We start from the raw sequence: 14,198 nt of genomic DNA, 5'->3' as shown, positions 1-14,198 counted from the left end.
AATGCCTCGATAGTTTCCATCTCTAAGTCCAGTGTGTGTCAGCTGATTGAGAAGTAAAAAGCCCATACATACAAACATACATATGTAAGCAAACATGTCTAGTTGACGAAAAACTTTAAATAGTTAAATAATAAAAGTGCAGGTAATTCAAAACTCTAATTTTAAACGCCATTGAAGAGTATGTTTATGTAGCTTATAGGCTGGAATATTGTGAACATATATCATTTGCATAATCGTCTCGATAAAATCTTTCAATATGGTGAAATGTAACGTTTAGCTCAAATTCATATGTCTGTATGTATATATTGATAATTGTTATTGTTATTGTAAATGGATGTGTTGAATGTGTTTGGAATCTAGACTCTTGATGCAGACTCAATTGTAAAAATTCATAGTATTTTCTACAATTGGACTATTAGTTGGAATGTACATGCACGTGTGCACTCTTACCTAGTATATGAACGTAAATACAGTGATTAACTTCATTATTGGTACGTCATGCTTTGTGCACCCTTTTTTATAGCTGTTATAAGATAAGATAATATTATCATAGATATAATTAATAAATATATGTTATTATCTAATAAATTAATACATTTTCTATAACTGAAAGAATATATTTTTGTATCGGAAAAGAATTTTTTTCTTATTTTTATTTCACTTTTAATTTTTTTAAAGGTACATATATAAAAAAAAAGTAAATTTTGGTCGTCATTGTAGATAAATACAGTGACGTAGGCACACTCATTATTAAATAAAAGTATACAAACTTCCAATTTATGGCTAGTCTTATTGTGCTTAATTATTCCCAAGCAATTAAGTTTTTATTTGCAATCTTGCGACGTAGAAAAAAGCCTAGCTTGTGCGAGGGATCGACGTTGTGCGTCGCCAAAGACCTTGCCAGAAACTTACTGGTCGCAAAGTATGTCGTTTCTGAGCCATTGTATTTCGGTAGGATTCTAGGACCCAGACGAGCTGATAGATAGGTAAATAGAAAGCGGGCCACGGTGGAGAGGAAGGGTAACCTACAAAAGAATTGAAGTACGGCACACGCCCGAACCATGAAGCGTCGAACGAATATGGGAATGGAATTTGTTCCTGATGGAATATATTGGTATTGGATCTTTAGTTGTAACATATCTGCTGCCGCTCACTTAGACGTGTATAACAGTAATTGGCACCGTTTCCCAATCTGACTTGGCTACTTCCAAGAACTACATATGGCACGCTTCCTTTTCCACTAAGAACGTTTCCTATACATAAAGTTCTCACTTCCATTTAGGTAAGGCCGGAACACGCGGGCAACTGGTGTTTTAGGTCCGGGTAGGCACAGTTCTCCTAGAACGCATTGGGAACTGATGGTTGTGTATCCAAAAGAAGCATTACATAACACATCTTTGGCATGCATCCATAGCCGTTCCTTGAGAATGTATAAGTTCATACATAAAAGGACTTTCTATCAGAACCTACATACTATATAGAAAAGTTCTGCAACTGTTCCAATGTAATCACTTCAGAATTCTTCTTTGATCATAAATAAAAGAGAGTTCTAAGACAACCCGTAAGGGTTATGCAGCCCGATATAACTCAGTAATTTATAGATGATAGTTAAAGGTAAATAAGTAGAGTAAATTTTTAATCGTATTATTTTTCGTTTTTTTGCACCGCCCACTGTACTACATTATAGTCTACATACTTACATATACATATGGTCCCGCACGGCAATATATTTACAATAAAATAAAATAAAGATAACAATAAAAATAAACGAAGAGGGATGTTGTGAGTCGCTGCTACGCCCGCGACTCTACATTTATACCCGATATTCAGTCAGTATGACTCGTCTCCGCCAGAGGGCGCACACATAAACGACGAAGAGTGTGTGAGAGAAAGCGCGTGGACGGCGTTGCCTAGCCAATGCAAATTGATATGTTCCTTCTGGCTATAATAATCCGATCTGAGCCATATTCGGCAGTTCGCTAGATATGGTAATTTCTACGATTCTGCATTCCACTTTCTTATTGTTCTTATTTCTTGTTTGGAAGGGTCGTTTACAATATAAAAAATATCTTCTATCCCTAAATGATCATAAAAATAAATGTAGATTACTATTCATACGATTTAAGGATATACTATGTACTTACTATAATAATCAAATTAATTTAATTTATTTAGTTTATTTTATTTTTCTCGAGCTAATATTTTATTTATATCCATCAATTATAGGTTTTCATCGGTAATGAAGTACCTAATTCGATTAGATAAACAGTTTTTATAACATTCCAGTAAGTATAATTGGTTTAATGTGAATCCAAGATGGATTTTTGATGTACATTGTTTTTCTTTAGTAACATGTATGATTCGAGGGACACCTATTCTATACCACAGGAAGAACTCGAAACCACTAGAGTCCTGCGTCGATGGCATTTCAGAGGTAATCTTTGTTTTGATACATTTTTACTAAAAAAGAATCTCGCTTAACGGAAACCGTGTATTTAATTGTAATAATAAAAGTATGTGTAGTCTGTTCTTTGGGGTAATAAAAACTATGGACTATGACCATAGATTAGTTCGAATAAAGGAAGGAACCAATTAGATAAAATCAAATGTATTTATATTACATCCTTGAGTACACATCAATGGCAAGTCCCATTGATTGATGTAGTAGGATTTACTTAATTCTATAAATAACATTCATATTTCAAACTTATGACATCTAGAAGGCAACGATTCTTTTCTATAGTACCAACAATTCATTAAAAATAAAAAGTTATAATTCAAATTTTAATGCTAGAATGGGTGCGTCTAACCTATTGACGGGCAGTGTAGAGTCGGAGACTCGCATTAGCCCACTTGCATTAGGGAACGGGCAATTTGGTCCGCGTACCCTTAATCAGTCTCGAGCTTATTTTCGTAGCCATTGGAATCACATTGTTCTTTATCGGCCGTTAGCACACATACAAATATATGTACTTACCCATACGTTGCTCTTCATATAATAATAAATTGAACCCGATCGACTTTTTATTTTAATCAAACTTCAAAAGCTAATGAAAAAGCTAAAAAAAATTAACACTTTCACGTGTGATCCTGTTTTGACATAACTTCAGTATCTTATTTCTTAAAAATATTGAAAGCATTCTGGCATTCGCTGCTGTGGCATTTTTGCAAACGTCCGAACTTGTACACCACTCAAGCTTTACTTGCAATTTTATATTCATGCATTTAATCAAAATTTGTGCGCCGTGTTTTGTATTTATTCAAAACAATTAATAGGCCAATTGGGGATAAAATCCTCTCCTGCTTTAGCTAATTGAGAAGCAAAAATACAAGCACCATATATACAAAACTTTCTTGTCTTGTCTTTTTTTTTATATCTATTGCAAGAAGAAAATAAAAACAGTGCATACAAATTTAATATTCTGTATATTTAACGAGGGGAAACGTTGTGAGTTGCTGCGGCGACCGCAACTCTACATTTATACCCGATACTTAGTCAGTATGGCTCTCCTCCGGCAGACGCCGCTAATATTAAACGACACGACAAAGAGTGCGTGCGAGAGAGAGAAAATCAGTTTGAGCGTGTCGTCGGGCGCTGCGTAACGACTGAAAATTGATTTCTTACTTATGGCTATAATAATAATCCGATGTGATCCAGATTCGGCAATCATTTTCTATGATTGTGCGTTTTTAATTTTCTCGTATCTTCAATATTGTAGTGTTTTCGTCTTTTGCGGGGGCGGAAGGGGGTGGGGCGAAGTTTTGAAATATACTTGTAACAGTTACATATCACAGAAGTTCGGATATAAAATGTCGTTGCCCTAGCTCTTATAGTCTTTGAGCACTAGGCGCTCATAGGGACGGACGGACAGACATAGCTCAATCGACTCGGCTATTGATGCTGATCAAGAATATATATACTTTATGGGGTCGGAAACGAGTATATACCCCTATACTCATTTTGAGTTTTTCGGGGTTTTTGGTTTCAATAAAACAACCCTCTGCTGGGTTTTTACTACTGGTACTGGTTTTAGATGGTAATTGTTCTAAAGATTTGACCAGAGGCTTCGTAAAATAAAAATAAAGGGATTAAAACACTAAAAACTTTAGCTTTAAAAAACAAATTTTAATAACGTTCCCAAAACTGTTAAAACTGTTAATGTGTTTTGCGGTGTATTCAACCATGTCTGTAGCAATAGTACTAGAGAGTAACTATAGTAACCGAGAGAGTCAATTAAGTCATTTAGAATTCCAACTCAATTTGAATTCGGTTGGAATGAATATCTGGGGCATATATGAGAGCTGACAAAGAAACGATCGATCTGCAAGTCTTCGGATCCCGAAGCTAACCTTTCATTTCTGTTTAAAACGGTAAAATGTAATCAGCTTCTATGTACTTTAAAAAGCTTTGCAGCTGAAACAATTTCAATTATATTAAATTAAAAAAAAAAACGATTTTAAAATTTCAGACAAAATTCCTGCTCGCTTGGTGCTGTATTTTCTTTCATGGTCTGGTTTTCTTGTATCATTTATGATGCGTAATGATATGAATTTTGCTTTGGTTGCCATATATCCAAATGATTATACGAACCAGAACATAACTAATACCTCGCATACAATTTCGGTAATGTGACTCTTAACATTTTACACAGAGACCTTTTAAATATGATTTTTTTTTAGGGAGGTGGTACTGAAGACCAAACAACCATAGTAAAATCGGTTATAATAAGTTCATTCTATTGGTGTTACGTACTATCCCAGGTTGCTGGCGGAGTTGCCACTCAATTTTTCGGAACCAAGTGCGTATTTGGATGGTCACAGCTGGCAACTGCTCTTTGTAGTCTACTTATTCCGTTGGCAGTAGAATTAAATTACATTGCTGTTATTGTGTTACGTTCTATTCAGGGGTTTGCCTCAGGCTTAACTTGGCCTGCTATGTACGCTATAGTGGGGTACTGGATACCACTTACAGAACGTTCTCGTTTTATGTCAAGTTTTCAAGGATTTAGTATTGGAATCGGCCTAACATATCCATTATGTGGATTTATACTATCACAGTTTGGATGGCAATACATATTTTATACTACGGGTACTTTAGGAGTTGGATGGTGTTTATTATGGTATTTGCTTGCTTTTAACACACCTCGTGAACATCCTCGTATTACTAAAGAAGAATTAAACTACATTGAGCTTAATGTTAGCAAAGAGGGTACTAATACCAAATTAAAAGTGCCATGGCCACAAATATTTAAGTCTTTACCGGCATGGGCAATTGCAATTACAACATTTGGAAGAATATTCCTGCATTATATTTTTATTGTAAATGGACCCACATTTATGGGCAACGTCTTGAAGTTTAACTTTGAAACAAATGGTTTTCTATCGGGAATGCCTTTTATTTGCTCATACTTCTCATCGGTATTGTTTTGTTATATTGCTGATAAATTTATATTGTACAAAGTCTTAAATCTTACTAATGTGAGAAAGTTATTTACAGCGCTATCACAGATCATTCCAGGGATATTAATATACTGTATAGGATATGTAGATAATATACATCTTTTATTATCAATTTGGTTTATAGCAGTGATATTTATAACGGCATCCTATGCAGGAGCAATGGCAAATATAATTGACTTAGCGCCGAATTATGGACATTCTGCTGCCGTCTTAGCATTCTGCCAAACTATTCATATGTCAGCGTCTTTTATTTCACCATTAACGGCTGGATTTATTGTAACCCAAGAGGTAAATTATAATATATAATATAATATATAATTCGCTACTTATAAAAAATAGGCCATTTTAATGTCAACTACAGGGACGAACTTAAGTATTAGAACAGCAAATGACAGTTTACTGTTATCTTAAGAGCTTTTTCATCGTGATTTTTAAAAGAAAAATAATTGTATATATTATTTAGGATAGCTCTTTTTTATAAGCGTAATTTTATTACATTATTTATTGCAACATTTTTTTTTAACGAGATTAGGTGTATAACAATCTGCACATTTAGTTTAGAATGGACAATACGCTCCAAGCTACCAAAGCCAAACGATTCTTGGGGCCCTGTACTCACAATCAGATATATGGTAACACGTTTTGAGAAATTTAGTAGTTAGTCTTGGCTACGAATTGATTGCATTTACGCACACTGAATTCTACGGAATTGGTTCGATGTCTTCGTGATGTCTATTTTTTGCCATTGCCATTCTTTGCATTTGGTATTCTCTTTTATCATTTTTTCTTCTAATTTTGGGGAAAATGTCTAAACCGTTCAACTTTTAAGCTCTTTTAATAGCTGCTGAAGTTTTAAATAGAGAGTCGAGAGGTGTCAATTTAATATACATACAAATTATTACAAGATATCAAATGTACACGTATGTACATATGTTCGTAGGCAGATTTAGTTATGACGATCAACGCAAGACTGTGAGTCCGACGGTCGGGGGCGATAGAAGAAGAGCATTCAAACGAAAGTCTAAAAGGAGTTGCTTGACTAAGTTACTAATTTACTACGATTTCAAGATTATATCACGATTTTCCAAGATAAAACTATAATTTTTTTTATGAATATACTAGGGGACAACCCGACTACACAGTCGCTTCGCTCGTGCGACAACAACTAGCTTAAGCAAAAAAAAAACTACCCTCGATGGAATGCGTTTTATCAAGAATTAACGGAGGAAAAGTTGACTGTGTTACTGAAAAAGACTGTTTGTTCTGTGGTTTTGTTCGTCGGAATAGAAATGGTTCTGCCTTGCGTGTGCTCGGGGGAATGTGTTCGATAGTGGATACTAGTGTTCGAACGAACATCATTACTTTCCGCTTGAATTTTTCAATGTTTACTCTCTGAACATGTTTTTGTTACGATGTTACGATGCAAAAACGGCAAGTATCTTACATAATGGGACGTTGGACAAAGTGAAGGCAATAAGAGTAACAGAAATAATAGTGTGACGAGTAGTTTTTGTAGAGTGCACAGGGTGATTCCTACTGTTAGCTCGATTAATGTTCGCAAGTGCATAGCTTTAATCCCCCCCCCCCCCTTTTTGCGTACCTAATGTACGGCAATATATATATATATTTATACTAGATAAGGCATTTACATTCATTTACATACATATTCAATACAGCATTAAAACTTCTAAGTGTCATTATTTTTTTAGGACTCCATCGATCAGTGGCGAAGGGTTTTTGGAGTTGGCGCAGTAATTTCCTTATTGACTTACGTTGTATATCAAATATTTGGAACAGCAGAAATTCAGTCCTGGAATATAAAACTACCCAAAATTGACCATTCCGATGAAGAAACTGAAATTTTTCCGAAATCAAACCGAGAATTCAATACGATTTCTGAGCCAATGTGAAAGTTTTTACTTAAAATCCTACTTGTATCTTTTTAATATTGTTTTACTTATTTTGGCAAAGAAGGATCTGTTATATAAATACAATATATATAAATATTTACCTGACCATTTCAATGTTTTAAGATTTAAGACTATTATATAGTTATTATTATACATATAGGTGGAGCGAAAATAATCATCCGAAGTTGTTTTGGTCCTATATACCTATTTTATGAATTAATATTTTCGATTTGTATATCCATGAAGAGTGTACAATATTATATGTGTACTATATGAACATTCCTTACAAAAAGATTTTGTTGTGAGAAATCTTTTTCATTTATGAAGATAACACTATGCGACAGGGGTTTTTTTTACTCAGCACAGAGAAAAAATTAGGTTGCAGGCCTAGTAGTTGGAATTTTCAGATCGTTATTAAAAATATGATAAACAGCCAGAAGAAACGTTTCCGACGACATAAAGTCCATATATTCTTGATTAGATTAAGAATTAAGACTGACTGTCTGACTGTCTTGGCGCGCGCTTTCATTTGCTCTTTCTCATCTTCTGACGATACAGCTCATAGCATTGCATATACATAGACAAACTGAGTACCGGGACTGGCACGACTTTGAAGCTTGTTAATAGTTTAAAACACACATTTTTGTGAAAAAACTCGAGAGGAACTACACATGAAGTATGGACCTGCAGCGATAGCGTCTTTTGCACTACTTAGGAATGGAGGTCGACGCAGCGCGCTGCAAAGAGCAGCGGAGCAGCACAAAAAAAGGAATCTGCTGATATCGGCTTTGTCTGGTGATTTTCGACAGAACTACCGGTCATTGCTCGGTCTTCTGTCCTCTATGAAATTAACGTGTCGGGAAAAATTCTATTGACGTATAAAAATGAATCATAAAAATTGATCGTATCTACTTGGAACATAGTGGCGCCAGAGGAACAAACACTAGATGAACAAAACGCAGTGATACAAGGCCAACTGGCGGACCCCTGGCCGGTAGCTCGAAGTGAGAAAGGCGTTGAAAATTTAGAAGACAGTTTATAGATAGACTCGTCATAGGACATTAGTAAACAAGTACGAGAATACTGGAAAATGTGCGAGCGAAATCAGGCCCGTGCGGCCCCATAGACGACCGAGAAATAAGATCCACGACCTCGATTCAGGATATTACGTGACTGTAAATTTAAGATCAATAAAGATAATCCGTTCTTGTATCCTTATTCATGAACCACGAGACTCTATATTTTAGCTAACACATCTTTTACGCAGACGTTGAATTATTCAATATTGACGTCGCTGGCGTGTACCGAACGGTTTTAGCTTCCTTCCTTCAGTCCCTTCTTTTTATTAACATATTGAACAACAACAACAAAATAATAATTACTTCAGAATAATTGACCATTAACAGAATATTTTCTCGACTAGGAAAAAAATGTATCAATTTTGTATTTTATTTTAGACCATTTTTAAGACAAGGTACCACTTCTTTAGCCCAGTCTATAAAGACATCTGTGACTTGCCGAAGAAAGTTACTATCCGTCTGAACCATTTGAGTAAACAATATACATTTTGGTTTGTACTTTAGGTGAAAGACACTTGAAGGATGCATTTTAGCCTTAAGATGTCCGGAACAAGTCAAATAAGAACCGTCCTTTTGCAATATAGCAACATTCTCGAAAAATCCACTCAAAAGACATTTTTTAAACGATTCAATGTTTTCGGAGCTGTTTATAGTCAGGCCCAATCGCAGGCTTATTTCTGACAATTGGCGACAAACGTTACGGGCGTATATTAGGCAGCGATAATTTAAAAAATTGTCGTGACACCACACCTAAAAAAAATAAACGAAATAAATTCATAAATATTAATGTTAATCAAAAAAAGTTGGCTCTTACCTTCGGCTTTTCTGCCTTTATAAATAAATTATAAACATTTAGCAGCGTTAAATGATCTCCATGCTTAGAGTGAAATTTGGCATGTGCAAGTGTGGCCAATTCGTTTTTATCGTTGCTTGAAACAAAAATATTATCACTGGAAAGGACAGAAACCAGACGTAATATTTCCTCCATACAGCCGAACTTTGAAGCTGATGTTAATAATTTTGAATATTTGGGATCTAATGGATACTGGGACATTAAACGACCTAAAGGAGTAATGTGTGATATAGGTCCATATTCGATAGCCCCAAGACCATCCAAACTTCTATATGCACTTATCAGGGCTTCTTCTAGTGGAGCGTCTAAGAAATCAAAATTATTGCAATCTATGTCCATAGCCAAAAGCTGCAGCACTGTTGATGTTGGGTTTGCTCTAAGAATTTCCGGCTGAGTCGAGCTCAGAAAAGAGTCCATTTCACTTTTTGTATATGCCCGGTAACACACTCCAGGTGCATCACGACCTGCCCGTCCAGTCCGTTGCCATGCTTGTGCCCGTGATATTCGAACTGCTTTTAAAATATCAATTCCGTCAACGGAATTAAACAATTTTTCTTTTACAAATCCACAATCGATGACGCAGCGTATACCAGGTATGGTAATCGACGTTTCAGCTATATTTGTAGCCAAAACAACTTTCCGCATATTTGACGGACCCGGTAAAAAGCATTCCAGCTGCATGCTGTGTGATAATTGCGCGTACAGTGTATAAACACGAATATTAGTGGGTCCATTTGTATTTATCTAAGAAAGAAAATAAAAAAGCATTTTATAACCATTGTGATATTATTATGGTATAACATAATATTGTATCATAAAATTTTAAATAACACTATGGGAACCTTCAATACAGAGCAATCAGTCGTCCTCCGGCTATCGCCTCCATTAAAACAAAATAAGTAACAGTTTTACCCCAACAAAATCAACTAAAACACAAATAATGTGGATCCCTAGTCCTGCAGGCATAAATGCCTCTTGTTCTTATGCCAAACATAAATTCAACAGGTATAAATAGATACCTGAAAGTAGAATTCCCGACAGGACAGAAACAAAACCTTACCCACTGCAGTCAATCGTAGCGCAAAATTTGGATAAATCACAAGTTGGCGACTACTTTGGATTCTTCCACCAAAAGTTTAGCAGAGTTTAGGCCACTCTTATTTGAATCATCATCATTAAATTAACCATAACCTACCACCATGCTGCCCTTTTTTTCCAATATTATAATACAACCATATCCTACAGAAAAACATCAAAAATGTACCACAAAATGTAAAAGATAACTAAAGCAATGTATACAATAATGCATAAACTACTTACTAAATTACTTATAATTAGGCTAATATACAACATAGGATAATGTGTAAATAAGCCGCCACCGCCAATACAATGTCAAATAACATAGCCGAAGTCCTTGTATCCAGCACTAAACCATCCAAGTTAGTTAAGCTTTGTAAACTTCTCTTATATGTAATAATAATAATATTTAACGTTTTTGCAAATGTGCGGGTTTAAATGGTATAATTTTCTTTTTTTCCTTTATAGTGGACTATCATCCAAAGTTGTATTTCGTAGAAAAACTCACCTTTTCAAGCTTTCGAATTTGCTGAGCTAATGATTCAATTTCGTCTTGCCCAGTTAAGAAGATTAAAACGTCATGGCTGTAAAGTGATTCAATAATTTTAAATTAAAACAGCTAAATTAAAAAAGAGAAAAGCTTGCTTCGAAAGGATTTGAACAAGGAGTCGGGAATCCTTTGAGACGGAGAGCAAAAAGTTACAATTTAGAAATTTTGTTTCAGTGTTGTGGTTTTTGATTAGTATTAGCTATATTAATTATATATTTTATTTTACATAAATAGGTTTAAATCCGCAGGTTGATGACACCTGCTTTGAACCGATGGTTGCTGTGAAAGCTAGATTAATTGTGGTGGCCCATGCGACACCAGCAGAAGACTGTTACGCGCGGATCCCATACAGGAACGCATACGTCCTCCAGGAGGGATAGATGTTAGACTAATATTCGAGGAAAATTAGAACTAAACTTACTAAAATAACTAAGCATGCATTAAAAATAGAAATACAATAACTAATTACGGGAAATGTACGTGAGCAGTATTAATTTAAGAAGAGAAAGGAAATAATTGGTAGTTATAATATGGCAGAGGGAATTGTAATCCGAGCATAAGACCCTAAACGGGTCACGCAAGGAATAATTCGATCTACAAAACGGAAGGTATATAGTTTCTAGTGGATCTAATTGGCATCGTGAAGTTTATGCGGCTCAACAAACCAGGGCTAACTACGTGAACTCTTGATCAAGTTTTGCACAAAAACCACACCAAGAATTTTCTCCAATCAACGAAGGAAGCACCCGAGAGCAAAAAGTAAAAACTGAAACATCGTTGAGGCTTTGAACTGAGACTAGGATGAATTTCAATATGATTGAAATTCGCTAAATTAAGACGCTTTAACACTACATGTGTCAGTCTAGCCGTGGGAACGACATATCCCTAGAAATTATGGCGTCGAGAATTGGTCGCACTCCCCCAGTGAAATTCCTATTAATTTTACCCAGATTTTAAGCATATTATTGTTTTGCATACATACTTGATTGGTTCAGTGCGATGAATATGAAACAGCGTAACCAGTATCGCGTGGACATAGTCATCATGTGGCTCCTTGGTATGCATCACACGGACGGGGTGCGTCCTTCCTTCCAAATACAATCCCTTACACTTGAAATATTTTCCGAAATGATCAATATCCATCGTCGCTGAAGTAATCACCACTTTTAAATTGGGTATATTTTTTCTACTTCTTTCTTTCTGAGCTTCTTTTACTATTCCAAATAGTAAGTCGGCATTTACAGTTCTTTCATGAGCTTCATCCAGAATAATCACAGAATATTTAAGCAAAAGGCGGTCTTCTATAGACTCTCGTAACAATACACCATCTGTCAGATAACGAATTTTTGTATTCTTTGTGGTAACATCCTCGAATCGAACTGTATATCCTACAATATCGCCAATACTGCTTGACAGCTCCTGCGCAACACGTCTTGCAACTGTTATTGCTGCTACTCGACGAGGCTGAGTAATACAGATCATGGAACTCTTGGCATACCCTGCATGTAGAAGAAACTGCGGAATTTGTGTTGTTTTTCCTGATCCTGTTTCACTCATTATTAACACAGTGTCGTTCATTTCTATCTCCTTTAATATTCTTTGCCGGCAGTTGAACACTGGTAGCGATTTACTTTTTTGTCCAATGCAATTTCTTTTAATAGCCGGTGAAGCTGGTGGTATATTTCGAGACGTTGAACGAGTGTAATTAAATTTATTTTTACCGTGCATATCCAATTTGACTGTTTCAGCTTTGCGCTTAGTTGCAAAATTCGTCGAATTAAACCCGATCTCAGAGTTTTTGGTCAGCAAGTATTTTGAATCCATTTTCAAATTTTCCGATGCAGCTAACGATAATATACGATTACGCAGTTCACTTATACCGTGCGAATTATAAATTTCAGAATTGACTTAATAAAAGAGCACTCCACGTTTGTTATTAATAGAAAATTTGTTTTTGTATATTGTCAAAGCATGCTATTAGTGATGTAAAAAAACATCGATGCATTGAGCATCGATGTTTTTCTGCCGATGTTTACTGATGTTTTCCGATGTTTTTGCTGCTACCGATGTTGAGTGATGCATCGATGTTTGGCAAAACATCGGTAGTTTAATTTCATATCATTGCGTATTTGTCTTCTGTAAGCAGCAGCACAGCAATGCCAAAGTAAGTAAACATATTGTAAACTTTTAATAACACGTTTTTATTATATGCTCTTCCTTCTTGATCGTAGTATTTGAATGAATATGTGTTGGCATATCGATACTTGTCGAGGACATTTGCATCCGTTGTCAGAGTCAGCAAAATTGTTCTCCGTTTTCAAAACGGCTTTTTGAACAACAAAAATTTTAATTTAAAAAGGAAAAAAATTGATGACGTCTTGGTGCATTAACATAAAATTGATACCATTACCAGGACAATTTAGCTTGTGCTTTCTTTATAAATATTGTTCAGGGGAACAACACTTATCGTTTTCATGCTAGCAGCCTGCGCGGCCCGATGTGCTTATCGGATTGTTGGAAAGAAATAAATATATGAGCATAACAGCATAAATAATTAGTAGCAGCACAGACTGCTCTCGTAACAGAACATGTGGGTAAGAACAGCTGTTTCCCGCCCCATGCAAGGAAATAATTTTTGTTCCATTATCATTTTAATTTGCAATATGCAAGCTGTTACTCACAGCACCTACGATGTCTTGATCTTCTTCAAAACAAGCAGTTGATAAGTGCCAGTGGGCCAGAATCTATGAGAAAATTAAAAATATCGATAACATATATTTGTGAAAACGCCAGCACTGTAAAACAAAAAGTTTTGGCTTAAAACGTAATCCGCAAAAGTAAGTGATCCAGCTTGATTAACATTTATAATATTGTAATATAAATTTAGATTATTTTAGTCCTAAACTGGATTTTATCGCTGCATTCGAACTAGTTGTTTGTGAAAATCGTAATATGTGTTTGCATTCAAATGAAATCAGTTCAAAACTCAAATTTTGTATGAAAGCAAGCAGGAATGTGTTAGTGTTGGATAAAACCGTTTTTGTGGAATATAAATGCAATAAACATGTTCTATATTCCCTAAATTCTGTAACAATTTCCCCCGCTCGACTGGCTTTATTAATTTTACCAAAATTCTCCTAAGTCTTTGTTCTGTTTCTTCTCCGAGTGTTATGCTAAACCAACAAAGTTATTTTCAGTGCGAATTACACGGACACAGACCATTGGACCAGAGTGACGTTGTTTCCTTCGATAAGTGTGCCATAATGTGC

The 14,198-nt window shown here is 35.4% G+C and overlaps 2 protein-coding genes across 8 annotated transcripts; one reads left to right on the top strand and one right to left on the bottom strand.

The window, feature by feature from the left end:
• The first annotated feature begins 35 nt into the window (after nt 1-35).
• Nucleotides 36-7,475, top strand: LOC108163129 (sodium-dependent phosphate transport protein 3). 6 transcript variants are annotated; one of them, XM_017298240.2, is made up of 6 exons: nt 36-142; nt 2,227-2,285; nt 2,349-2,434; nt 4,470-4,624; nt 4,681-5,748; nt 7,170-7,475. In XM_017298240.2, exons 3-6 carry the CDS (start codon nt 2,353-2,355, stop codon nt 7,368-7,370), a joined length of 1,506 nt encoding a protein of 501 aa, XP_017153729.1. In that variant the 5' UTR covers nt 36-142; nt 2,227-2,285; nt 2,349-2,352; the 3' UTR covers nt 7,371-7,475. The 6 variants fall into 6 exon arrangements, with proteins under 6 accessions (XP_017153729.1, XP_017153730.1, XP_017153731.1 ...); XM_017298241.2 differs by lacking the exon at nt 7,170-7,475 and having other exon boundaries at nt 4,681-4,799; nt 5,498-5,647; XM_017298242.2 differs by lacking the exon at nt 7,170-7,475 and having other exon boundaries at nt 37-142; nt 4,681-4,799; nt 5,585-5,721.
• Nucleotides 7,263-12,921, bottom strand: LOC108163127 (ATP-dependent RNA helicase DHX33). 2 transcript variants are annotated; one of them, XM_017298238.2, is made up of 4 exons: nt 11,912-12,921; nt 10,888-10,963; nt 9,264-10,046; nt 7,263-9,199 (listed from the first exon to the last, which is right to left on the bottom strand). In XM_017298238.2, the coding sequence occupies exons 1-4, from the start codon at nt 12,751-12,753 to the stop codon at nt 8,819-8,821; spliced, it is 2,082 nt and encodes a 693-aa protein (XP_017153727.2). In that variant the 5' UTR covers nt 12,754-12,921; the 3' UTR covers nt 7,263-8,818. The 2 variants fall into 2 exon arrangements, with proteins under 2 accessions (XP_017153727.2, XP_017153728.1); XM_017298239.2 differs by lacking the exon at nt 10,888-10,963 and having other exon boundaries at nt 11,912-11,999.
• Nucleotides 12,922-14,198: the final 1,277 nt, after the last annotated feature.

This window comes from Drosophila miranda, chromosome 4, assembly GCF_003369915.1.
Source record: "Drosophila miranda strain MSH22 chromosome 4, D.miranda_PacBio2.1, whole genome shotgun sequence".
NCBI lineage: Eukaryota > Metazoa > Arthropoda > Insecta > Diptera > Drosophilidae > Drosophila > Drosophila miranda.
This window is presented reverse-complemented; position numbering and strand designations above follow the sequence as displayed.